At 38.6% G+C, this 27,663-nt stretch overlaps 1 protein-coding gene across 4 annotated transcripts; it reads left to right on the forward strand.

Annotated features, from left to right (window-relative positions):
* Positions 1-1,482: 1,482 nt before the first annotated feature.
* LOC118277117 (MTOR-associated protein MEAK7) lies at positions 1,483-27,583 on the forward strand. Of its 4 annotated transcripts, none has more exons than XM_035595806.2 (10): positions 1,483-1,637; positions 2,927-3,089; positions 20,151-20,283; positions 20,769-20,860; positions 21,391-21,587; positions 22,313-22,449; positions 23,024-23,170; positions 23,750-23,976; positions 24,748-24,933; positions 26,946-27,581. In XM_035595806.2, exons 2-10 carry the CDS (start codon positions 2,928-2,930, stop codon positions 27,054-27,056), a joined length of 1,392 nt encoding a protein of 463 aa, XP_035451699.1. In that variant the 5' UTR covers positions 1,483-1,637; position 2,927; the 3' UTR covers positions 27,057-27,581. The 4 variants fall into 4 exon arrangements, with proteins under 4 accessions (XP_035451699.1, XP_050552196.1, XP_035451700.1 ...); XM_050696239.1 differs by lacking the exon at positions 1,483-1,637 and adding an exon at positions 1,644-1,850 and having other exon boundaries at positions 2,927-3,056; positions 26,946-27,583; XM_035595807.2 differs by lacking the exon at positions 1,483-1,637 and adding an exon at positions 1,644-1,850.
* Positions 27,584-27,663: the final 80 nt, after the last annotated feature.

A 27,663-nucleotide genomic window follows, 5' to 3' on the forward strand; every position in this document is an offset into this window, starting at 1 on the left:
TTTTTTTCGCAACTTGCCACATTTTTAAGTGTACGTTCAAATATTAATAATAGACAACAATGCCTGCGTTCATAGTTTAATAGACTAAATGATTGTTCTATTCTATTGTTTTAGTTACGGTATAATTTTTTAATGAATTTATTAATAAAGCTATCTAAAATTGGATTAGCGTAGTATCAAAAAACCTGTAATGCAATAAAATATTTTTAACAAATTCAAATTTACAAAAACGTTTTTGATTTTGTCACGAAAGTCACTATTTTTCAAGTCATGGTGACAACAATAGTGAAAAAAATCTAAAAACAGCAACAATGTAAATTAAAATAGCCCAAATTTTCATCTTTCCGTCACAAATTCACAACATGATCCATTAAACAGAAGTAAAACCTGGTCTAGCAATCCAATGAAGAATTTATTACTGAAAATGTGTCTGGTAACCACAATACTGGTCGTCGCATGCAGTACAATTATTTTAAAATTTTTATGGTTGGCCCGAATTGGTTCTTTGGCACATTGGAGCTACTTAATTGGCAATGCTTTGTATCCAACAGATCCTTCAGGAAGTTTAATTTTAAGTGCAAGCGTATTCGGTTTCATAGCGTTGGGGACTGTAGTACCCACATTCTTGTTTCCAAGATATAAGTTTGTGGCGACTGCATTGAGTGTGCCTCCTCAAATCCATATGCTTTTATTGTTACACAGAAACGTAACGCGGCGATTTGAAAACGATGCAATTGGAAAATCTGTCCAGGTTTATACGGCAGTCACTTTGGTTTCTACATTATGGACCATTTTTTCCCTTTTAAGATAGTGAAACTAGAATAGGATTATGAAGATTAGATAAACATTTGAGCAAGATTCATCAAAGACTGGAACTGTACAGATGATATCGATATAAACTTACCTATATTTAAATTGTGTTTGTAAAACAATAGAGTTCATACCCGACTGTTTGTCTTAACCGCTACAGTTCAACCAAGATGGAAAATTAATATTCTTATCCTACATACTGTTTATCTATCAATAGAAATACAATAAGAAAATCCGTATTTTACTAGATTTCTTACCAATCCAGAGTTTATCTTTACATAATAAAGAAATAGTTCACATTTGCTGTTATTCATTTCTAATACGATTACCAATAAGCATCAATACGTATAATCAATTTTTAGATCAAAGTGAGTAAAAGTCTCGTGATAAAAGTTTATTTACACAAGAGATTCACACTAATGGATCGTAATGAATGAATGAAATAGACCAAAGGCCAACACGTTATCTTGATCTCGATTAATTATTTTGTAAACTGTTTAATCACAAATGCATTTCAGTTCATGTCTACAAAGCTTCAGAAATCAATGGGATTGCGATTTGCGATCAGATAAAAATGTTTAATCAATAAGTGAGGTAAAACAACGTTCAAATATTTGTACAATACCTATACTTAATACATAGCGGTTTATTTCCAGTAGCTGAACCAAAATTCACGATAAGGCAGTTGCGTTGACGCGGTGCTAAACGGTAGTCGTTTCGCGCTTCGCGCGTAGTGTGGTGGTACGAGGCATCGTAAAATTCCTTATCCGACTACGAAAAAGTTTTAAAAACATCCTTGACAGTTGACATTGACATAAGGTTGACAGGTAACCTAGTTTATTAATTTGTAATTTTGTCAAAAAATATTGATTTATTGCGTTGAATATTTTCAGCGGTATGTTATCATTAAAACTTAGTTTAATAATGTGATAGGTGCTCAAGATTATGTGTAATAAAAAAGTTCTTGATCGATAAAGCGAGTCAATAGTGTGCAGTGTATTTGTAAAACAAGGTTTAGCATTGTTTTTATTCGTAATAAGGTAATGTTTATGTTATGTTTACGGATTAAATCGTATTTAATTATTACAAGACGTCCGAATTTTTTATATACCCTTACTGTCTGTAGAAAATCTTTACAATTTGTGTAAAAAAAAGATATAAAAAAATATTTTCATGACAAGGACAAGGGGTATTAATTTTTTTTTCAGTGCAAGGTCGAAGGTAGGCAATGACATTGCACTATAAGTCCATAAGTTCGGTATCAGGATACGAAGGAGGTTGTGTACGTCTTGACGAGTGTAAAGTGTAAAAGTGAATTTGTGTTACACCTGCTTATCTTCCTGTTGATTCAAGGTAGAATAGTAATGTCATAATGTGTCAAGTTGTCCTCTATCATGGGCAATGATTATACAAACAATATCACATGACTCTCATGGCAACAAGTGCTATTTTTGAACATATATAGACAATACTTACAGTCTTTATTATTTCTGTCATATTCCATCATATTTGTTAAGAATAATTAATTATAATATTATTATGTAAATGTATGTATTGTTAGTGTGTTTTTAAATGTGCTCACTTTATCCTTAAGTTTAAAGATGTAGTTATTTTCCAATTGGACATAAAAGTACACTTGAGTCTAATTAGAAAAAAAATTGTCAAATCTACTCTAAGTACCCACAGTTTATAAATAACTTATTGAGGTACAGAATTTGAATGAATATGTGCATTTTTTATTAGATTACCTATATTATTTTAACTATAATTTACCAGGTGCTCAGATATATTTAATTCATAGTTCATACTACTATAATATCAGCTGACTAAGAGCATGTCTGCATGTTGTAGTTCTAGCTCTGATTTTCACTTGTTACTGTTATATTTATATTTCCATCTAAAGAAAAAAATGTTTTGTACTATACACAGAATTTTATAGTTTGATTTAAATTTATAACTATACTACCACTATTAAACTACCCACAAGTAGTACAATTTTGGTCGTAATTTGAAAGTGCCAGTCAAGATGAAAAAATATAATAATCTGTTAGTACTTAATGTAATTTATATTTTTACAAATCACAGCAATTTATTAATTCAAAATTAATATTTCCAGTATGGGTAACACAAGTAAGAAGTTAGCAGCGAAATGCACGCTTCTAACAAAAGATGAACAGAAGTACCTTGCGGCTACGTTCAGGGCGGCCAGCAAGAACTCGGACAAGATACGAGAGGAGGACCTCATCGTGAGTGGCAAATTAGACGCAGTGTTGCTAGAAGTGTGTTCATTTTCCTTTATTTTTTCGATTTAGTTCACTTTTTGATTGGTGATGAAATGAGAGATAGGGAATGTTGCCATACTTCCTGATTTGCCATAATTCGGGGAGTATTTTAGCTGTTGGTTTTGTTTTCTGCAATGTGGGTAGTTTTACAATAAAACACATTCTCAAATAACTAATGAGGACTACTGATTAAAATGTTTTGGAAGAATACTTTTTAACTGCTATTATTTATAAGATATTTTGTTTATATATATTTTGAATACATTTTATTTCATCACCAATCAAACTGATCATTACATACAAGGTGTTGTAAGTAGAAAAATATCATATTCAGTTAAGTTCAGTCCTTAGCTAGTTCATTGTTTAGCTTGTTTTTATTTATTATTAAACAACCAATTTACTCATAAGAAATATTTAAATTACATATATTATGTTAACTTGATTGAAACTTAAGTCTCCTTGATAATACAATGACTGGTGTAGTTTCCTATTCCACTGACACCATTTGTATTTTGGGTGTAATTATACTTGAGACCCTATAGTAATTTACTGGCTTTACTGATCCAGTCCAGCCAGGTAAATACTCCAGTATTAAAAAAATAAAAACTTTAAATAAATGTCTATCACCCAACTCAGCTCATATATCTGTATACAAATTTTCATCAAAATCCGTTCAGCAGTTTCAGTGTGATTGACATACAAACATAGTTATTATAATGTGATTATTACTGTTGAAGTGATTCACATCTTGAATAAATATTTCCTTATGAGTACATTGGTTTTGTTCTATTTTCTATTTGTAAATGAGTTAAGAGTAACTTGTATGTAGTAAAACAATTATATTTTAAGTTCTAGTTTTGTCCCCCATTTTGTTTTTAATGAAATTGTGTTTAATTTGGTTTCTTTGTCACATAGTAGCTTCTAGATTTATTTGTTGGTGGTGGTATTACTTAAATATTTTTTGTGACTAGCAATCATCCCGTTTTTTACTTCATTGTATAGTTTTTATTTTTGTTTTGGACATGTACCTTTTGGTCCTGTTTGCGTTTTAGCACGTTTTTAATATTGCGGCTTATTTTTTTATCTGTATCTTTGATATGGCACACGTTTTTAATAGTTAGTCACAGTTTTCGTAATCGTATTGTTTTCCTAGTTTTGGCACTTTTTAAATTAGCTTCTGATTGCAATTAGCACGTTTTATAAAATGTTACGTTTGCTTTTTTTGCATATATTACGTTTTAATGGCTGAACTAGTCGTTAAAGAAACGAGTCGTTAAATGTAAAATTACATTTTCAAGAGAACAACACTAGTGGCGTTAAGATGAAACTTCAACAAATCCTACATGGTCGGCGACACATTCGCGGCGCATCTAGTGTAGCAAGTGTATTTAGGCTACGGTGACTCCTTACCACCAGTCAGGCCGTAAGCTTGTTGCCGATAGTAACTACTATAAAACAAGGTTCTAGGCATACAAATATGCCTAGAAGTGTGGGAAACCGACGTGAAACAACGCAAGCGTTGTTTTTTTACCAGACATTTCCTCTTCTCAATCCCCGATTCCCTAACAACTCCCAAATTCCTAACCCCCAAAAAGCCAGTAACGCACTTGTAACGCCTCTGGTGTTTCAGGTGTCCATGAGCGGCTGCGATTGCTTGCTTACCATCAGGTGATCCGTTCTCGTTTACCGGCTCACACATTACAAATATGCTCAAATTTTGTATTTCTCAATTGAGTATTCAGGGCCGTTCGGTCTAATTCTGTGCCCATGGTATTGTGTCGATCGGGAACGAACTGGCGACCTGTCAAAACTGTAATTAGTTAGCGCTGTGTTGTTTTTAATAGACGCATTGATTGTAAGCTTGCGTGATGTTATGTGGTTTCCGATTTTGTCGTCCGTTTCTACGCTGAGAATAGACGTTAAACACTTAATATACGAGCTGTGTGGTGATGTAAGAGTAGAATAGGATTTTGGTTTTGATTGCTGGTTAGGTAAAGTATTATTATAACTTTAAAACCGCTTTTTTTACGAGGGGAAGTCATACAATGACTTATCTCGCTCTGGGTGAGAGGGAGTGTCAGACTCTTATTAACTAAGAACCACCCCGTTCCTACTCCTGCTTTTTGAGCCGGAGCCCGGTAACTCGCTAGGCAGTCCACTGCTCCTGGTCGTATTATAACCGCTGGATGCCAGTCTGCCTGATCTCTCTCATTACAAAACATTAAAATCTTATGTCGTATGATATTTCATAACGTCAATATAAAAAGGCACTTTTATCCTCAATCATTCTTGATGAGTTGAGGAAATGGCAAATATCTGGAACGATTTAAAGCACTATAACAGCTCCAATGTTCCGTTTTCCCACAGGTGGCTAGTGTCATCAATTTATCAGCCGGTTTCATAAACAAACGGACACAATTTACGGCTGATAGAGCCGAAACTATCATTGAAATGTTTGCGTACACACATAACTTAGGCAATATTCAATGTTGCCAATATATAAATATTATGTATAGAAATACAGATGTTTCTGTATCTGATTTATAAGATGCCCAACCCGCTACCCGCTGTGTTTAGAGTTGTCGTTTTCGGGACGTCCGTTCCTCAGAAACTATTGACAATGCAAATTATATGGTTCCCTACCCTACGCGGTCCCCAACATAAGGCTCGGCCTTCAGTAATGCCCTCTAAGCCTGGTTAGGGGATCGTGCGTGCGGCGCGTCGCGTTCTGCGCGCGCCTCTAAGAGCCATCAGACCACCACAGATGGGGACTAGTAGGGCTGATGCCTGATCCGGAGCTGCGGACTACCTAGCGGGTTTACCGGGGTCCAGCTCGAAGTAGGAACAGAAACAAGAACGGGGTGGTTTTTAGTCAGTAAGAGTCTGACATGCCCCTTTCGCCTCGCCCAAGGCGGGGAAAGTCATTGGATGTTTTTACCCCTAAAAAAGCCTGGTTAGGGGATAACATAACATCTCAATATTTACCTATTTATTCCTAACACTCGCTCTTGAAGATAAAATCTCAACAGATAATGAATAGATCATGTCATGATAAGTAGGATTCGGTGATGATACAGCTACAAAGTTATCAATGAAATAATTCTATGAGTCAATCAATTGAGAAAAGCTTGTGCAATAAGTTAGTGTGTATTTTCATGATTTATTTATATATTAATAGCGGAGACCAAACTCAACAGAGAATAATATAATTAATCCTTCGATAGGATGACGCCTGAAAAGGGCCTGCGTGTTTATGTGGGAGAATTGTGCTTCGAAACGAATACTGTAAAACGGGATGAAAAGAATTAGAGGGGTGAATAAATGCAGAAGAGCCCTTTCCCAATCTTCCCAATCCCCGATTCCCCAACAACCCTTAAATTCCTAACCCCTACAAGGCCGGCAACGCACTTGTAACGCTTCTGTTGTTCCGAGTGTCCATGTGGCGGCGACGATTACTTACCATCAGGTGATCCGTCGGCTCGTATACCATAAAAACAGCAATATTTCTCACATCGTCCTCGTAATGTTATTTTAGTCGTATGCACGTACATAACTCATAACCTAAGTAGAGCGCGTTCAGTCTGTTTAGAAACTCGATATAACATGAAAAACATTTCGGAATATTTACAGCAACATTGAACATTTTGATTTATCCCGTGTTCCAAGTTTACGTTACATTACATCGATATTTTGCACCGAGCCGCGGGTTTAATGCAGTGTTTTAATTTTATTTGTTTTACTGCCAATAACTAGAATGGAGTCTGGGAAAACAAATAGAGGAGGCGTAGACGGATTCTTTAATGAGAGTAGACTTGTATGCTTTTTGTTTAACTCATTTGTTGGGAAACTAAACTCAAATTATTTATTGCATTCATGTGTGAGATATTACATAATTAAGCATATTTGTCTCAACATGAAACCAACCAAATAACTCGTGGTTTACCGAAACGCTGATCTACGCGAGACAAAATGTGGTTTCTATTGTGTCTCATATATCGGAAATCGGTAAATTATATAATACAAGAGGTTACTATTTTCATTTCTACTTGCGGACACATATATTATCTACATTTCAGTGGTTTCCACCTCATTTAATTTATTTTTTGCGGTGAAAAATTATCAAGTAAATGTCATATTATGGTACAGGTACAGGATAATTGGGCCTCTGGTAACCTCACACAACGGTAACCCTATGCAAGCGTTGTTTCAAGAAGAAGAAGCATGGCTGGGTATTTCTTCGAAATTTGATTCTTCGATTGATTCATATGGCCAAAATTTAATTTCACTTTAAGATCTGTAACACGTGTTCATATGAAAATAGATATACCAAATAAAGTATATTTACTTACTAAAAACTTTTTGTAAATTTTTTTTTTTTTTTTATTAAATTTTGGCCATATGAATCAGTCGAAGAATCAATTTTCGAAGAACTACCCGGCTCTCCTCCACTTAAATTCAGAGGAGACGAATAATCGATCTGCAACAACTCGTGGATATTACGAATCATCACTTTTTTTTTTACCAATGCATTTGCGTTCAAGAAGCGAACGTTAAGTTTAAAAAAGAAACAGAAACAACAGAACAAAGAAAAGAAAGAAACAGATATATAAGTAAAAGAAACAGATTATATCCTTCTACTGTACTTAATAGCATCCCCCATATCTATATCAACTGCGAATGATTTGAATAATGAAGAACATTAACATTATTTAATACTTTATTAAGACCACAGAATGGGTGGGCGTGCATAAATCATCAAGTCGTATCCACAAGGAAGCTGTTTCTCGTTACTATTGCAGTAGTAAACTTACACGGGCTGTTGCATTCGTAATGTGGCATAAACTATGAATTAGCAGGAAATGTGCCAAGTTCTAGTAGGTACTATTGAAGATAGGTACTAGGTAGACTCGCGCGGTTTTAACTGCTGTTAAATAGTCTCCTTTTTGGGCTTTTTTTTTTGAGGGGGAAAATCATCCAAACCACCCCGTTCCTACTCCTGCTTTTCGAGCCGGAGCCCCGGTAACCCCGCTAGGTAGTCCGCAGCTCCGGATCAGGCATTAGCCCTACTGGGCCCCATCTGTGGTCCTTTTTTTGGGCTTAGTGTCATGTTATATGGCCTTTCTCTGTAAATAGATATGATTTATCCAACACAAACTATAATTCTTTAGCTGGGACACGCAGTTCCGGAGATTAGCGCTTTCTACCAAACAAAAATAAAGCGAAGTAAAAAATAGTTCTACACTATAAATATCCTGTTATTTACCTTCTTCGACCTAAGAGGATGGACACAATATATTTGGAGGTTTCTCCTACCCAGGATTAAATAAAAGAAAAATAAGTTGCTTCTATCGTACCAGTAGTGCAAAAAGTATAATTGACTTTTTATGTCACAAGGAAAAAGATGGTCTTGCACTTCCGTGAGAGCAAAAAATCTATGAAAAGAAGCGGTCAAGAAATGAAGCAATGGAATTTGGTGTTGGTTGAGGAGATTTATAGCATTACTTTTTCTATAAATACAAACAAAGACTTGATATTCTATCTAGTAGCTATTCTATGCTAGTATAGTACTAAAAAGTTCTATTAAGAGTTGGTCAGTTTGGGATAGCTGGATATCCTGACGTCTGAATGATGTGCTTCGGAAACTATTATCACGGAACAGTGGTGTAGCGTGCCTTGACGAGGCTCTGTATAAAATTTTGTTTGCGTTTCCTTTTTTGAGGGGGAAAATCATCCAGTAACTTTTCCCACCCTGTCTCTCAAGCCACAAAGAAAGGACTTACAGATACTATAACAGTGAGCCCATGCTTAGGGGCCTTTATATGACGATATGAATTTATCTAAAGTTGCTGACCAATTTTTTAACGTTTGCTTTACGCAGAAAATAAAACATGTTTTTTTTCATCAACATCATTCTGAAATGAAAAATCGGAAGTTTTTGTTTTTTGCTTACGCACGTTGAATTAATACAGCAGATACGGCGCTAACTACGCCCCCCTGTCACAAAACAATCTCCGATCACAAAGCTCTACCTCGCATAACTTAATATTTTTAATAGCAACATTAATAAAGTTTGCAACACATGCCCATGCGCATTCTACAAAGTTTATAGCACTGGCTGTGTTCGTGAAATGATTTACACCTCACTAAACCGATGTTTACGTGTAAACTTTGTTGGAAATAGAAAATGTAGTGTTGGTTGCGCAGGCGCACGAGTGTTAGCGTTAAACGGTCACGACCGCGACCGTTTGTTTGTGTCTGCTGTTGTATTGGATTGAGTTATGGAATGGCGCTGTTGTACAATACTTTTTTTGGATGAAAGTTTGTCGGACCGTTTGTAATGCAGTTTTGGAGTTGTAGAAATGTCGCTCCTTTTTTTTTAAGGGGGGATAATCTCCCTACTACATCATAAAATCTTACTATCATCTTACTCACTCACTTCCATCCTATGACTTCTCTCGCCCAGGGCGTAGTACTAGTAGTTGGATGGGATGAACTACCAACCCCTTTTTTTGAGGAAGCCCCGGTAACCTGTTACGTTATCCGCAGTTCCAAATACACAGTACCAATCTAAATTTAATTTTAAAGCCAGAAGGAGTGTCAGACTCTTACTGACTAAAACCACCCCGTTCCTTCTTCAGAGCCGGAGCACCGGTAACCTGTTACATTGTCCGCAGCTCCGAAAACTCAGTGCCAGTCTTAAAAGAGAAACCTCTTACGATGTTCAAGGACAAAAAATTCTTTGTACACTGAAACTGTATATTGTACTAAAGCTGAACATTTTATTTTTAATTTAAAACTCTTTGTATCCGCGAGTCGTCTTCTTTCTCCTTTCACGCACATGAAGAAAAAACAAACAACTATTGCTTTGTATTAGCGATTTTTTGAAATGTAAATATTTTTACGAATTTATACACCAACGCTTATGATTCGTCATGATATGATTCAAGATTAATTTAAGATTGGTCCACAGTGTGATTTGTTTGAAAACAAACTTCAGTTCGTGCTCTCTTCTTTGTGTGAAGTTAAATTGTAAAGAAATGAGGTTGAATAAAGTTCAGTGCACGCGGTATATTCCTTTGTTTTATAAATTTTGTTTTTATTCAGACTTTTATGTCTTTTTATCCAAACATTTGTGTCCTTTTAGCGTGCTCAAGGACTCACCCACTTCTTCATGAAGTTTTGAAACCACCATATAACATTTTAAACTTTTTTTAATTTGCGTTGATCATTAATAGGTACTAACTAATCTACTTAAAATTAAAACTTTTACAAATCTATGAGGAACAACAGCCATAAGTAATTTTATGACAATCTCTACAAATTAAGTTACCGTAACTTATTACCCCAATATTTGACTGCACGGTTACCGCGGTGGCTGGGCAACTGGCTGCCGTGCAACGTGTAGCGGGTCTTATAATGCGCACGGAGCAACTCTTTGTGTGATCCACAAATTGTTGTTTCGGGTCTGGATGTCATGTGCATGTAAAATTGTATGTTTGTAAACGCACCCACGACACAGGAGAAAACCCTAGTGTATGGATTCTTCTATCCTATTTCCTAAAAATAAATGAACTTGTGGTAAGTAAGTAGTGATTGTTTGGGCCTGGCCTTGTGTACAGGGCGGCTGACGTCACTGTCTGTTTGTCTGTCCCCGTAATTTATCGGCAGCCGTCTGGGGGCGCGGTGGTACACGTGTTCGGGCCAATTTTCTATATTGGTTCCGAATTGACCGACTCTTTATGTGGTTTGTTGGGCCATTTCTTCTCTCTTGACTGCAAGGATACTTTGATGGATGAGGATCGAGTTTGGTAGGATTATTGGATTGTTTTGGACTGTGATTCATGATTTGAGGTCCCTACATCCTCATTGGTCTTGTGATATGATATAGTGACCACGGAGTTCCTTGCTCATATTAGAATAGAAATCTACACAAACAAATACTTGCAAACCGACATACACAATTTTATCTTTAAACATTCTGTTTTGTGTTTTTAAAATCCTGGTGATCTTCTTTTTTTTAAGCGTTTCTCCACACAAGTATTTCTTCTGTGTCGTGAGTGCGTTTACAAACATACAAGTTCACATACACACAACAATTTGTGGATCACACAAAACGTTGCTCCGTGCGGGAATAGAACCCGCTACACGTTGTATAGTAGCCCAGTCATTGCACTGTCCGTGCTGTCATCTATCTGATATTATATCGATCTAATTGAAATAAATTATTTGGCTTCTGTTTTTGATTAGAAATGAACCATTGATCTCCATCGTTCATAAACATAAATTAATTGTAAGACTGTCTTCAGTGGACTATTGATAATTTATCTTCCAATTCTATTTCAAGAGTAACGCGATATTTCATAAATCTTTTGTGTTTAGCTTGACATTGGCTCCAGCTAAACGGTTTTCATGTTTATTAAACATTCTGTAAACAAACTGGACTGGTGCAATTAGCAACTTAAACATGCAACTTTTTTTTCACTGCGATCCACAATGCTTATAATATCCTTTATTTATGTGTGTATTCACACAAATATTTGTGTGTATGCTCTTTGGGCTCACCGAATTCTGTGGAATTTGGCCTCTTAGAAACTAGTTACTTAGGGCGATTTCATTCGCTGCTCGTAAGCATCCCTGTAACAGTTCACTGATGAGCCTCCTCTACACAAGAGCGCCATAATCTCTATGCTTGGCCGTTGGGTTTGAGATCGCAGTTTAAAATGTTTAAAGCCTAGTACAAGTTTGCTTTACGTTTAATGATATCGAAAAGTTACCGCCTCTGATTGGTTGGTTCATTGGATCTAGCCAATCAGATCGCCGAACACTATAACCCTAATCTTGTTAAAAGAACAACAAACCCGTTGTAAACCAGGTTCAGGTTTATCAGAGACCGGAGCTGCGGACAACATAACAGGTTACCGAGGCTCCGGCTCAAAGCAGGGGTAGGTATGAGGTGGTTTTTAGTCACTAAAGGTCTGAAACTCACCCAAGAAATTGGATATTCCCCCATCAAAAAAAAAAAAAAAGAAAACAACGGTTTATCACAGAGCACTGCTCTGCTGCTCCTTCTCTGTCAAGTGTATAACTGTGTAGTCCCTAATTCGTCTCTTATAATACACACGGGTAGAGTAGGGTAACAAACTTATAGTTTTCTGCTGTCTACATTATCTTGTAGTGACGAAATTAGTACTTCTATTAGCTGATTGCCTACTGATGGTGGAAGGTCGATGGCAATGGTGGGGATTGAATTTACACCCTGCAAAGCTTAGTTAATGTAATTACTGTAGGTGACGGTTTAGCAGTAAAACCTCATTGTTTAATGCTTTGAGCTTTCATTAGTGGCCAACCCACTTCTAGAACTGTAGTATAGAGAAATTTAATGATTACTTAAACTATTCCTTAGTAATGATTTTGTATCGAAAACAATTGCTAAGGACTGGGTTAAGTAATCATATATGCACAAAAGTTATAAATGAGATCCCGTAGATAGATGAGATCCCTATTCCCTGTTCGGTTAAATCTTTACTTCACAACCTGTGTAAATGTCATACCTGCATGAGTTTTTCAAAAAAAGCACTAAAGCATCTTTTCTCCTTATTGATTCTTCTTAAGGGCTCGGCCGCATTGACGCGAAACCGCGGCGGTTTTTAACCGCGTAATTTTGTGAAACAAGGACAGGTTCTGTCTCGCGCCTGGTTTTCGACACAACACAATTGTTACGTAACTGAAAACCGCTGTGCTTTCGCGCTTCTGCAGCTAGGGCCTTTTTTTAAAGGGTTGAAAATCGTCTAATGACTAGAGTGTCAGACCCTTATTGACTAAAAACCACCCCGTTCTTCTCCTGCTTTTCGAGCCGGAGCCCCAGTAACCCGCTAGACAGTCCGCAGCTTCGGATCAGGCATCAGCCATACTGTGCCCCATCTATGCAGCTAGGGCCTAAAGCATATTCTTCTCCCATATCTAATCAGAAAACAGTGCCCAAACTCAGATACTAACTGACTATATCGAGTCTGGCTCGTGATCAGTTCAGCGGACAGTGGCGCTATAAATCTGATCGTCCAGACATTGATCACATACCGCGATGGACGTCATCCGTGTTTATATGAACGACGATGCCGTTGGGATTCTAGTAGGTATGGGCCATAACACCAGCGGACGAAGCAGCGTAGTATGAAGCATTGTTGTAAATGATGACGAAAATTGCTTATAGTCATGCTTTTAACCTCGTGCATGTTTAAGAAAGATAGCTCATGCCCGTTTCTTTACTCTAAACCATATACAATTACAAGAAGATTAGGTCAAACAAAGAAACTTACATTGGAGTTTTAGTTTTTGGAATGGCTGCCTCGTTCACTTGACGAGTGGCCGTACGTGCGTCTACCGGGCAAGGGTTCTCGGGTTCGATTCCCGGGTCGGGCAAAGTACTACTGGACTTTTCTCGGTTTTCGAAAATTTCTCAGTAGTAGCACGGAGTCTGAAATTGTGCCCAGTATATGGCTATAGGTTTACCCCCTATTACATGGGACTTATAACAAAAATGGTGAAAAGTGGGTGTACGTTGTGTAGTGGCATTACGTGCCGTAAAGTGTATCTCTGCCTATCGGTTCGGGTATAAAAGGCGTGACGTTGCATGCATTTACCTATAGTTAGTTCGCTCAAATGGGAAGAAAGAAAATTAGACTAATTGAAACTTTCATATCCTGCTACAATAAACAATGAACAATTCGCTAGTTTAATGGCCCAAAAGCCAAACAATTGTTTAGTACAACCATAGACACGTTGTTGAAGAAAACCATGCGCGCCATAAACATCAGAGTTCAACCTTAAATATTGTGAGAAAAAAAAATATAATGTGAATATATGGCCGACTGATTGATTGGTTTATTTTTGTGAACAATTTCGGAATATTTCTCCAGATTTAGGCGCGAAAAGGTTGAAGGAAGGTTGTTATGAGTTTTGAAGGTAATTTTACGTCATTGGTCGAGTGTACTTCTAACTCCGGTTTCTTTCGGTTTTAGTGAACACTACCCTAGCAGTTCGCACGGCTTGAAGCGAAGCGCAAGGAAGCTTGAAGCGAAGCGCTTCGTGCGAGTGGGTGGGATATCTACCATGAAGCGGTGACGCCTCGCCGATTGTCTTGTGGTCGATGTGAAAAGGACTACGGGGAATCAAGTTGTGCAATTCCCCCGCACACTCTCCGAAATGTATCCGGTAAAAAACGGAAAGGCTTGCGACGCCTGTGTTCAAGGCTTTGAAGCCGGGCCTCCACAAGCGCATCATCATTGAGGCTTCTTGGCACGCCTTTCTGTGTTCGAGCGCATCCAGCTGGTATTTAGCCGAGCCGTCCCAAAGGTGAGAACAGTACTCCATACATGACCGAACCTGCGCTTGGTAAAGGCTCAGGTTGTTCTGTGAAGTACCGTCTACCTTCGAGAGGATACCCAACGTCTACCAGACAGATGCGCCTTCGACTCTATATAAGAGCCGAAGTTAAGCGTAGGCGATAGAGTTACGCCCAGAAGCTAGATGATCCGCTTGGAACGGACACATTATCGGGAAGTCGGAGCCATTAAATTGACTCCGTTTGGCAGAGAATAAACGCCTGGGTTTTGGTAGCGTTGAAAGTGACCAAGTTGGCGTCACCCCAACGGTCATTGGTCATTACTTCTTTTTATCTCCGGTTTGTGAGTCCACGGTATTATTGAGCGAGAGATACTCCGGGCGTCGGGGATCGCGCGATGATCTCCGGCTGCCGTAAGTCCGGGCCTGTAAACGGCGAGCAAGGCAAGCTCGCCACCCGACCAGAACCAGAGCGCATGCAGCGCGTCGCGTTCTGCGTGCGCCCCAAAGAGCCAGTAGGGCTGATGCTTGATCCGGAGCTGCGGACTACCTAGCTGGTTTACCGGGGCTCCGTCTCGGAAAGCAGGAGGAACGGGGTGGTTTTTAGTCCGTAAGAGTCTGACACTCCCTCTCGCCTTGCCCAAGGCGAGAGAAGTCATTGGATAATTTTCTCCCCTAAAAAAAAAAACCCATACCATTTTTAATGCATTTCTGACTGCCTCGTCGGTCGAGTGGTCGCAAGTGCGACAGCCGGGTCTAGGCTTCGATTCCCGAGTTGAGCAAAGTATTGCTGAGCTTTTTTCGGTTTTATATGTATATGTATATGGCAATAGGCTCATCCCCTGTTACATGGGACTTAATAACGAAAATGGTGAAAAGTGGGTATACATTGTACAGTGCATTGCGTACCGCAATGTGCACTTCTACCTTCTTTGTCTGCCTCTATTTCTTTTGTTACATATAAAATTCGATACGCATTCCTAAAAAAATAGGTAAATTTACTGAAAGTTAGTTCCTAAACAAACGTTCACCGATTTCTTCGGAGAAAATGAGTGATGTTTTAAAAATGTTGTTTTTTCGATACTAGACGAATGTTGGAGCGACTATTTATTATTGTTTACGGCCATTAAAGCTCGCTAACTAAAATAAAAGCACGTAAAACGTACATGAAAGTCACTTTGATACGTTAACGATATTTTCATATTTGTTTTTTGAAATTTATAGTGAGATTCTTTGATGAGGTTTCGAGAGCAATGCCCAGATTTTTAGGCAAGTTATTGTAGGACACATTAGCTTGTAGTACAATGGCTGTAGACTTGTAGTACAAAGCAGGTCATATGTTGATAATAGAGAAGATACATCCACATTGCAGTTTACTTTTTGGAACGACAAATTGCAACACGTTACTTTAGGTTACTATCTGTAACTTATGTGACATTAATTGTCTTTGAATGTGATTTTTATAGTCGGATGTTGCTGAGTAACACTTGAAAGCTTTGATCTACAAATTGAAACAGCGGTGTGGATGCACAGTTAGGTTACATGTTTCGCTACCCCTATTCATCAAGTGGGTGTCATAGTAAGAGTGACATGAAAATATTTGGGGTCTCCTTTTATATAGTAACTGGCGAATATTAGCTGTCCTCTGTGAATTCGTCAAAAACAATAGGTAGATTTAACGTTGCCGTCGTGTGTAGTTTAAGTTTTCTAAAAAAGAAGCAAGCTTTTATCGTTTATGGGCCGCCTATTGAAGGGTACTTGCATTCGTTAAATGACGAAACGTGGATTACCCTTAAAATTATATCACAAAACCATCACTGTTTTAAGTGTGGGAGAGCCATGCTTCATGCCATGCTGGGCTGGCTCGACCGGATTGATACCACGGCCTCACAGAAAACCGACGTGAGACATCGCTTGCGTTGTGTTTCGTTGTGAGAGAGAAGTTACCGGAGGCCCAATTCCCCTCTTACCAATCTTCCCCATTTCCATTCCCGAACAACAACCCTCAAATTCCTAACTCCCAAAAAGCCGGTAACGCACTTGTAAAGCCTCTGGTGTTTCAAGTGTCCATGGGCGGCGACGATTGCTTACCATCAGGTAATACGTCTGCTCGATTACCGGCATGTTTCATAAAAAAATAAAAATAAAACTGTATTTTACCTGCTTTTAAAATCAAATCCGAGATCTCGTAATCCATAGTCATTTATAACAATAAACTAACGAATTAAATAAACATAGTAATCGAAAATGCCAGTTTATTATTGAGGTAAATGCACCAATCACCGTCCATACTAGATCCTGTTGGTTCGCCATACGATTTTACTTGTTGCTATTTCAAGCCTTTGTTAATCAAGATTTGGTATGCGAAATGATGAGGAAAATGTATCTTAGTCATACATTACAAGTTTGAGGAATTTCGTATGTTTATAATTCTGGTTTTCGCCTGTTCTTGTTAATATATCGATCGAAATTAATAGTTTTGGTGTAGGAAAATACGGCACGTGGTCTGTGTAATGTGTGCTTTACCTTATGGGTATATGTAGTAGTTGTTTTGTTTTTCAATCTATGAAAAAATACTCAATCACCACTTTTGACCATAAATTGTTATACAACCAATCCGTTATAAGGTATGATGGGGTTGACATATCCTTGTTTGACAAAAACCCCTTATAAAAAATAATAATAGTAAAGATTAAAAAAAAACCAATCCGTGGCAGTGGACTTACAAATTGACTCTACAGAAGATTTGGATTATTCAAATCTACTCTTCTGTAGGGTAGATCCATAGTTCAGGGATTATTGCATGGATGTGAGCGTTAAGAACTGTCTCGTTAGTCGAGTGGTCGTAAGTGCGACTGTCGGACAAAGAATTACTGTGTTTTTTTCGGTGTTTATAAAAAATATTTTGGTAGTAGCACGGAGTCTGACCAGTATGTGGCAATAGGCTCATCCCCTGTTACATGGGACTTTAACACAAATACTGAAAAGTGGGTGTACATTGTACAGCGGCATTACGTGTCGTAATGTGCACCTTTGCCTACCCTTTCGATAAAAAGCTGCTACTGAGAAAAATCCGAAAAAAAAGTCCAGTAAAACTGAAATTATCTAAACTAATAATTTATTATCCAATTATTAGTTTAGATTCACGCCTGTACTATCGTTAAATAGATATCTATTAAACATATTTCTTTTCATCTCGCATTTTATCACCGGTACCTTGAAACGAAAGTAAAGCTATCGTGTGGGACTGATTTTATAACGTTCCTCGTAAAACTACAATTTACTCACAATAAACAATTGTATAAAAATAGTTCATTGATGCGGTCTGGGTTTCTGATCTTTTTATCTAGCGTAGGAGTCGATTTGATTGTAATAAAACTAGTATAATAATATGTTACTGTCTCACATTTCTTGTTGGCAGAATAGAAAGATAATTATACATAATTTGACATAACTCCTCCTCTTTCCGCGGTTGTCGTTAGAGTCGACCAAGGGTGCTTTTCCACCAGAGATGTGCTATGCTACATTACTGTGCAATCCAATCATATTCATTAGTATATATGTTACGGTAAATCTGATTAATTGAAAGTTATTAATAAATATACAAAATTATTATTCATAATAACCACACGTTTTGGTAAATGTGAATAATCGATCGAAATTTATTACTTTTAGTAGTGATTATTAATAATTCACAACACATATCGGTGAAAGTAATAAAATAAATATAAACCCAATGTTTTTTGACCAGCATGTATTTATTTATAATATTAAACACCGTCTTACGATTATAGTAATTAAAGATCACACAAACAAGGTTACTTGTACTTGCTTTTAACCCGAAAGGACAACAAATTCACATATTCTGAATTAGAATATTAAATAGTGTCCTTCTAGGGCATATTTATCTCATTTATTTATTAGTCCTCTGTTTGAGGTGTAGCTAGAGAGACGCCACGGCGTCCTCACCTACCGCCTGACGCAGGTGCTTACCGGACATGGGAGCTTCGGCAGGTTCCTATTTCTGATTGGGCAGGAGGAAACGCACGGGTGACATCACTGTCAGGACTGCCCGAAGGACACGGTGGCGCATACGGTGGTGGTGTGTCCTGCATGGACTGAAAATCGCCGTTTCCTCAGGGATGTGGTCAGTGACGGCGACCTCTCGCGCCCGGCATTGGTTCAAGCCATGGTATGAAGCCCCTCGCTTCATACCATGGCCTGAACCAATGTTGGGATGCCGTCTCCTCCTTTTGCGAAGCAGTCATGCTAGCTAAGGAGGAGCCGGGGCGCGTGAGAGAATGAACCTCCTCACGCGTCAGCCATCGCGATAGACACTCCGGGCGTCGGGGATCGCAGGACGATCTCCGACCATCGTAAATGCGGGTCTCTGCGGACGGCGAGTAGAGGTAGCTCGCCGACCAGAACCAGACCCGTGCGTGCGGCGCGTCGCGTTCTGCGCGCGCCCTAAAGAGCCATCAGACCACCACAGATGGGGCCCAGTAGGGCTGATGCCTGATCCGCAGCTGCGGACTACCTAGCGGGTTTACCGTGGCCCTGGTTCGAAAATCAGGAGTAGGAACGGGGTGGTAGTAAAAGTCTGACACTCCCTCTCGCTTCGCCAAAAAGGGCACATTTATAACAAAATTAACAATAAAATCCTTTTAAAAATCAAATCTACCATCAAACTTATGCAAGAAAGTCTATCGTGGTACATAAAATTGTAACAAAAATAAAATTAAACAATTATTGTTTTATTAACAAAATCAACACGAATCCTAAAAGCAATCATCAACAATCATATTTGGTTTGCCTGTAAATCTTCTGTAGCACCTACAAATGCAACAAATTAAAATTTTAAAAATATTTTCATAGAATTCAACAAATATTTGTTGTGCAAGTACGATATATTGCCGTTTAAATTGAAATAAAAAGAGTCCCATAGTCCAGCAATGGACTATCTAGTTGTTGATCTTGATATAGCCACTTACTCCCATTGATTACATCAGAAACGGATCTGAACTGACGATATACTGACGGACAATTAACCTTGTTACCGTCAGGGTTCACATCCATATTTGTAAACTTGAAACTGCCTATCCGTTACGGCATGACAATATAAAAACAATGGGCCTATACATTTGTAGAGGATTATTGTATTCAGATTACTATTTCTCTCGCGTCTTCCACACAAATTAAGTGTGGGAGAGTCATGCTTCGGCACGAATGGGCCGGCTCGTCTGGAGTAATACCACTGTCTCACAGAAAACCAACACAACGCTTGCGTTATGTGTCGTTGTGTGAGTGAGGATACAGGAGGCCTATTTAATCTCTTCCTAATCTTCCCAATACCCAAATGCCCAACAACCTTATAAATTCCTAACCCCCATAAGGCCGGCAACGCACTTGTAACGCCTCTGGTGATTTCGGTGTCCATGGGCGGCGGGGATTGTTTACCATCACCTGAAATACATAAGAAGAGCTACGGAAATACTTTCAAACATAGAGACAAAAACATATGTTATTTTACGGTGCAATAGCATTCGTAGGTAAATAAGGTTTCATGGATGATTAAATCAATCACCAATGGTTTAACAGTAGGTGGATCTCTATATCTTTTTAGTAGAAAACAAATTACAATTTTTAATACCAGAAACTATCCTGGAAAATTCCAATATGTTCTTTTTCTAATTATCGTTTGTTTGTTTCCATTTCCAGAGGTTTTGGGGTCCCCAGATAGACCCGCGGCTGGCGCAGTACCTCACCAACTTCCTGTTCGGGTACGGACCGAACAAGCTGCCGTCCTGCGACTTCAACAGATTCGCTGAATTATACGTGTATAATGTTAGAGGTGAGTACATCGTAATATGTTTATATACAGACATACTTAGATATTTATATGTACCGATTTGGCTAGTTCCCGGTCGGATAAAGAATTATTATAGAGATTTTAGATTTTCGAAATTTTTTGATAATATTTCGACTAAACGATTAGCGTGGTGATTGGACAACCGGCTGCCGCGCAGCTTGTAGCGAATTCGTTTCCCGCACGGAGCAACTCTTTGTGTGATCCACAAATTGTTGTTTCGGGTTTGGGAGTCATGTGTATGTGAACTTGTGTGTTTGTAAACGCACCCACGCGCACAGAAGAAAATCTAAAAATTTCTTAAAGAGTAACCCAGATTAATGCCTCGATAAAATTATGACTACTATTACTTGGGAATCAGTATACTGTTTAACTAGTGAAAAGCGGGTCTTGTATTGTATATGCAACCCATCGCGGATTCAGATTCGGATGGAAGATTTTTCTTTCGTTTAAGTTTTGGTTTGTTGCAGGTACGTCGGAGGAGCGTATGATGGTGGCATACAACAGTCTTGGTATGGACTTCAACGATACTATTGAGCTGCCCTACCAGCTACTTAGAGAGGTACGAGTGTACGACACCTTTACTTATCTACGAAGACATATTTAGTTGCTCTAAGTATTATTTTTGTTAATAATTGAGTCTAAAATGGTTTTTGTTATCTAACCGACTCTTTTTGTATAAACGTGTGTCCCAATAAACAATTCCTGAATGTCGTCGTTTTTTATAAACGTAAAATTTTACACACACATGTGACATCTACAGATTGAAGTCGGGACAGACCTTTTCACAAACAGTGCGCTAACTTTATAGTTAAAAAAATACTACTAGACATAAATAACTTTTTATTTTAATACACTGTCATTGTAATGACATTTTATAATAAGGCAACCATTGAATTGACTGCACGGTTGGTGCGGTGGCTGGGCAACTGGCTGCCGCGCAACGGGTAGCGGGTTCGATTCCCACACGGAGCAACTCTTTGTGTGATCCACAAATTGTTGTGTCGGGTCTGGGTGTCATGTGTATGTGAACTTGTATGTTTGTAAACGCACCCACGACACAGGAGAAAATTTTGAATTATTTGTCCGCAGTATTGCGAAAGCATAGCGTCAACGTACATAAAGGTATTAAAGTCCGCGTCCTCAAGCCGGGCCAAGACGTGGATCAACAAGGGGTTCCGGGGCCGCGCGTCGCACGTGCAGGCGCTGGGGGAGGCCATCGCCGCTAGCGTCGAGGGGGACGCCGACGTCACGCTCAACGCTTGCACCTCCAACCAGCTTAATAAATGGTAAGTGGCTTTAAACAGAGTACGTTTATCACCACCTCTCCAAAGTCAAAGTCAAAGTCAAATCAATCTAATCGATAATTCCAATTAACCAATAAATACCTTTGGAATGTCAACAAATAAGAGTTAGAGAGTGCCGTTAGAGCCAACTTAGAGACTAGGTAATAGTCATTACTACCGTATAAGTGGCCACTGCTGACCAAAGGTTTTTCTCACACGGAGAATGTTTGATCATTAATTGGCGATTTCAAACTTATAATCTATATATTGTTATATAAAGATCAATTGCTGATCATTAATCTCGCTACAGCTCGAAAACGACTGGACCAATTTGACTTATTTTGGTCTTGAATTACTCGTAGAAGCCCAGGGAAGATTTAAAAGATGAGAAAGTAATGTTTGAGGCGGTACGAAGTACGGTCAGCTAGTTAGAAATAAAATAATATGTCCACATTTCTTCCCGATGTTGTCCTTTACCGTGTGTTTAACCCTAGACAGTACAGTACACTTGCCAGGTTTCGCGCACCCTCAATTTCTCGGTTTGCCTTAACCAAACCATTACGACATTCTACTACTATACTATAAACAAATATTAATTTCAAAATACATAGTCCATCCAGTTAAACTGTCCAGTGTTTACACTTATTCTGTTTTTTTTTTAACTTACTTAAGCTGTCCTTTGTTTATAAATTGTCTTTTATTTTATTTACTGTGTTATGTTATCGCAGGCTACAGATGAACACGTTACTGCGTCAGATGACGGAGGCGGTGTTCGTGAACCTGTACGGCATCAACAAGAAGACCGGCGACGAGAGCCCCGGGCCCGTCGCCAGGGCGGAGCCCTGTCTCATGCCGCTGCCTATAGGTACGGTTATTGAACAATAACTGTCACTACTACACCATTATATTAAAATTTATGTTGTTGACTGACTTGTGGTCCTTCGTTGCTTACGCGATGTCCTGTGCCAGTGATCTAGAAGCGAACACGAAGTGGTGCGGTGATACGCGACATCAACGCGATGCAGTGTGACGGCGGCTATGTCCTACGTGCATGTGAATCGTTTCGTTGTGTTTCTGTTTCTGAAATTTAAATAAAAACGTGACGGTACCGTGTCCAGTTCGCGCTACTATATCGAGCCAATTGATTGCATTCGTGCCGTGCCGCACCGCGCCTCACTGCATCCCTCATGCAGTTGTTCAAGTAGACCACGTCAGTAGATTTTGACAGATTGTTGTTTTTGCGTCATGCCGGACGTCGCGTTATGGGACGTTATTTTGTTGCATGAAGTTTTGGTGTAAAAACTTTCTCTCTATATTTGAACAGCCTCACATTATCCTTAGTAAAGTATGTCTGCTTAGTACGATGATGAATTCTTCAGTTCCAACCCTCAAAATGGTTTATTAAGCGTATTAGTAATACAGGTTTTCTTTTAATCCAGGGTTGGACTCGATGCCGGACTACCCGGCCTTCATAGACCTGTCGCACATCGTGTGGCTGAACAGCCACATCCCGCAGAAGCACCAGGACAAGTGGCGGTTCCTGTTCTCCTCGCACATACACGGCGAGTCGTTCTCCACCATGACCGGTAAGCACAATACGGAATTAATTACAAGTAGGCACTCAGTAGACTGCATGACGAAGCCTCACTTGCGCACGTTGCTCATGATGAAGACTTCTCTGTGTCTTGAAACTAGTAGAGCTTTACTAGTAGAGAAAAGCTCTACCGTGATTTTAGTTAATTTAGTACGTCTCACGATAGTTATTATAATAGTGCAATACTGAATATTGCTTTTAAAAACTAATCGACTTTTGATGTAATTTTTATAGAGTGTATGTCAAAAACAGAGTGATCCAAAGATTTAGGTTCATGTTTTTTTATTAATTTCTGTATTTATTTACATAGTAAGACTAATGACTGTTGATGAAAGGAAACAGATATGTAAGAGGTTATGTATATATGGCAAGACTATGTAATATGAGTAGTATAATATTTATGACTTACTCATATGCCTATGTTCGAGTATACTCGACTAGTTTCTAGCCATAACGGGATCAATGCTAATGATTTGTCGACATATTCACCTCTCTGAACACTAAATACATAATTAAAGAGCTCGAAACTACTGCGATACTTAAAAAAACTACATCCAAATCTCATTTCCAGGCCGAATCCAAGACCAGGGCGCCTCTCTCCTAATTATCGAGGATAACTCGGGCTACATCTTCGGAGGCTACGCCCCAGCGTCGTGGTCGCTGGGCCCCAACTTCGTGGGCACCGAGGAATCGTTCCTGTTCACACTCGCGCCCAAGATGCGCGTCTACCCGGCCACCACGTACAACAACCATTATCAGTACATTAATCACCATACTAAGACACTGCCTAATGGACTGGTGAGTAGTTTAAGACAACAACAAAACTTCACGCCTTTTATCCCCGAAGGGGTAGGCAGAGGTGCACATTACGATATGTAATGCCGCTATACAATGTACACCTACTTTTCACCTATGTGCCTATTGCCATATCCTGGACACAATTCCTGACTCCGTGCTGCTACCGAGAAATTTTTGAAAATCCGAAAATAGCCCAGTAATACTTTGCTCGACCCGGGAATCGAACCCTAGACCCCTTGTCAGGCAGTCGCACTTGCGACCACTCGACCAACAAGGCAGTCTGAGTAGATTAAGATCTTGTTGTATTTAAAAACGTTGCTCACGCAAAGATTTTCTCCTGTATCGTTGTCTGGTATACCGGGTATAAGCCGGTAAACTAGCAGACGGATCACGTGATGGTAAGCAATCGCTGCCGCCCATGGACACCTGCAACATCAGATGGGTTTTACAAATGCGTTGCCGGCCTTTTCGGGGGTAGGAATTTAAGGGTTGTTGGGGAATTGGAGGTTGGGAAGAGGGGTAATTGGACCTCCGGTATCCTCACTTACACAACGCAAGCGTTGTTTCACGTCGTTTTTCTATGAGGCCGTGGTAATACTTCAGTCGAGCCGGCCCATTCGTGCCGAAGCATGACTCTCCCACACTTAAATTCACTTTCTACAATAAATAAGCTTAATATAACAGAGCATACCACTATTCAATTGATCTAATCTTAAAATCTATTTCTAAACTAAAAATGGTTCCCAAACAATACCTAAACATTGTTTCCAGTTAATGGGTGGCCAATTTCACTTCGGTGCTATCTGGGTGAACGGCGACCCGTTCGGCGAGGGATCGTCGGCCGAGTCCTGCAGTACGTACAAAGGGTACAAGCGGCTCAGCAAGGAGCCCAACTTCCGCATCAAGAGCCTGGAGGTCTGGGGCGTCGGAGACAAGCCCATGTCTTTGAAGGAATCTGTGAGTATTGCTACTGTTTTGTTCTTTTATTCTGAAGCGTTAATGTCAATTAAACGAAGTACAGAAACTTAATACAGGGACATTCAAATGAAGTTGTCTGTTAGTCTGTACGTCAGTGTAACTATGCTGTTTCTGGGATTTTCTTGTGTATTACATAAAATATTAACTTAGACCCACAATTCTGAAACAAATTACATAAAAAATAAACTTAGGCCTAAGTTTATTTTTTATATTCTGAATCACATTCATGGTAAAGTATAAATAACGTGACGTTTCTTTTATAGAGATTTTAAAATTAGTTTGAATTTTACTCGCAAGAGGTATCAGGATATTTTAGAAGAAACACCTTATCGTGAACTATTTTAAAATTTTCACAATGAAGGCTTATAAAATAATGTCCAACTTTAAACCTCTAGTTCCAACAACGGCATCCCACGAACTTACTTCTAGAACCATCTAGAAGATTCCAACCCCATCCTAATCCTAATCCTGTCCTTATTCCCTCTCAGCTGGTGACGATGAAGAGCAGTAAGAGTATCCTGGACCCCCACCAGCCCGACAGAGCGTTCCTAGAGATTTGCGGCAAATATCCCAGTAAAAACATCGGATATTATGACTTGCACTCTTTCTGACGTCACGTTGTTAGACTGCGATGTTAGAAGTCAAAATGTCAGAATTTAGAAGTCGGAATGTCAAAAGTTAGAAGTCGGAATGTCAGAATTTAGAAGTCGGAATGTCAAATTTAGAAGTCGGAATGTCAAAAGTTAGAAGTCGGAATGTCAAAAGTTAGAAGTCGGAATGTCAGAATTTAGAAGTCGGAATGTCAAACGTTAGAAGTCTGATTAATATTGAACATTATGTATTATAGTTGAATTTGTTCAATTGAAGAAGTTGATATAATATGTACTTTAGTAAGTGCTAAAGTCAGAATGTTACAAATATGGCGTAAACTGTCATATATTTGAAAAATATTGAACACTAGCTGGCTCGGCAAACTTCGTGCCGCCTCAAGCATTTTGTTATCGCCTTGTAAACCTTCCCTGGACTTCCACAACTAATTCAAGACCAAAATTAACCAAATCGGTCCAGCCGTTCTCGAGTTTCAGCGAGAGTAACGAACAGCAATTGATTTTTATATATAGAGATAAGGTGTACATATTATTGTTGACTTTGTGCCTTTGGACTTGATCGGATGCTGACGTCAGCAATTTAGATGTCAAAGCTAGAAGTCTGAAGGCTCATATATATTGAAGATTAAAAAAAATGTAAATAGTTGAATTAATAATCATGAAGATTTGTTTCAAGGTATGCATAAAATAATGCCAATAAGTTCGGGTTACTACAGCCCGCTGGGGTAACTTTGATATATAATAAATAGAAATCCAGAACAAATAGTATATTAGTTTTTCATTGGTCTAACAGTTTGGGTCTTACGTTTATCTTGTACTAAATACGAATTTATTATAGAAAGACTATAAAAGGTAGTTTTATCAGTATTTGGTAATAGATTTGAACTATTTGTATTATTATAGTTTATTTGTCATATTATTTTTTTTATTTGAAGAGTTGTAGGTCTGTTACTGTATGTATGTAGGTAAGTCGTGTAGTATTTTTATATTGTATATAGAAAAAATATAGAATACAACTTAAAGGTGTACTTAGAAGTAATTCCTATACAGGATTATTTTTAAACCAGCTTCTGTCAACGGCTTCGCCCACGTTCCTGTGGTATAAAAAGTATCCTATCACCCAAGTCAGCCATAATCCGTTCAGCAGTTTCAGCGTGTCATCCAAACAAACAAACATTCACATCCCCCTTCCTAATCTTCTCAATCCACAATTTCCCAACAAACCTTAAATTCATTACTCCCAAAAGGCGATCGCTTAACATCAGGTGATCTGTCTTATTGTTTACCGGCTTATACCAAAAAATACAATAAACATACTTTTAGATTTGGGACCCTAGACGAAAAATTAGACTTAAACTATAATTAAATTTAAATGTATTACAGGACGAAAGAGACCTAAGTGTCCTGGACGTGAACCCTGAAGCCAAGGCAATCCTGGACATGGCAGGCCGCACGAGACACAGCGAGGGCATCCGCGAGCCCCCACCGTTATAATGTAAATACCTAGACTAGACCTAACTCTAAGTGCCGCACTCAAACACATTTAATGATTACTTAACACGTTCACTGCCACCATTATTTTTTGAAGTTCATAGCGATGTCAAAATCTAATGATTATAGCGATGCCGTCCCATAATCATTAGGTTATTGCTAGCAGATTATGTAATGAGAATTCCAAAAGGCAATTTTGGCTAATTTTCGAAATATCACTAAAACATTTAGGACACGCCTGGCGTGTTCGATGCGTAGTTATAGAAATTAGCAAGAACACGCTTGGCGTGTCGGCGGCATTGAACGTGTTAAGCCAGTCCTTAGTAATGGTTTTCAGTACAAAATCGTTACTAAGGAATAGTTTAAGTAATCATTAAATGTCTCTGAGTGTGGCAGTAACTAGCCATAATTAACTCCTATAAAGTCTTATTATATGAACCGTGGTTTATGTCAGTTTTCGTATAAAGTTTGCTGATATAAAGCAATGTTTATAGTTTCATATAAAAAGTTTTTTTTTTTGTTTTTGTTACAGTAGGTAGTTGCTATTGCGACTGCTTATGGCTAATTTCAATAATCTATCTATCTGTACATTTGCTAGAGAGATAGTATT

This window comes from Spodoptera frugiperda, chromosome 10 (assembly GCF_023101765.2).
Source record: "Spodoptera frugiperda isolate SF20-4 chromosome 10, AGI-APGP_CSIRO_Sfru_2.0, whole genome shotgun sequence".
Classification (NCBI taxonomy): Eukaryota; Metazoa; Arthropoda; class Insecta; order Lepidoptera; family Noctuidae; genus Spodoptera; species Spodoptera frugiperda.

Coding starts and splice junctions, on each gene's coding strand:
- LOC118277117 (XM_035595806.2), top strand. CDS start 2,928: ATGGGTAACACAAGTAAGAAGTTAGCAGCGAAATGCACGCTTCTAACA. Junction 21,588..22,312: donor TCCAACCAGCTTAATAAATG/GTAAGTGGCTTT, acceptor ATGTTATCGCAG/GCTACAGATGAACACGTTAC. Junction 24,934..26,945: donor CCATGTCTTTGAAGGAATCT/GTGAGTATTGCT, acceptor AATGTATTACAG/GACGAAAGAGACCTAAGTGT.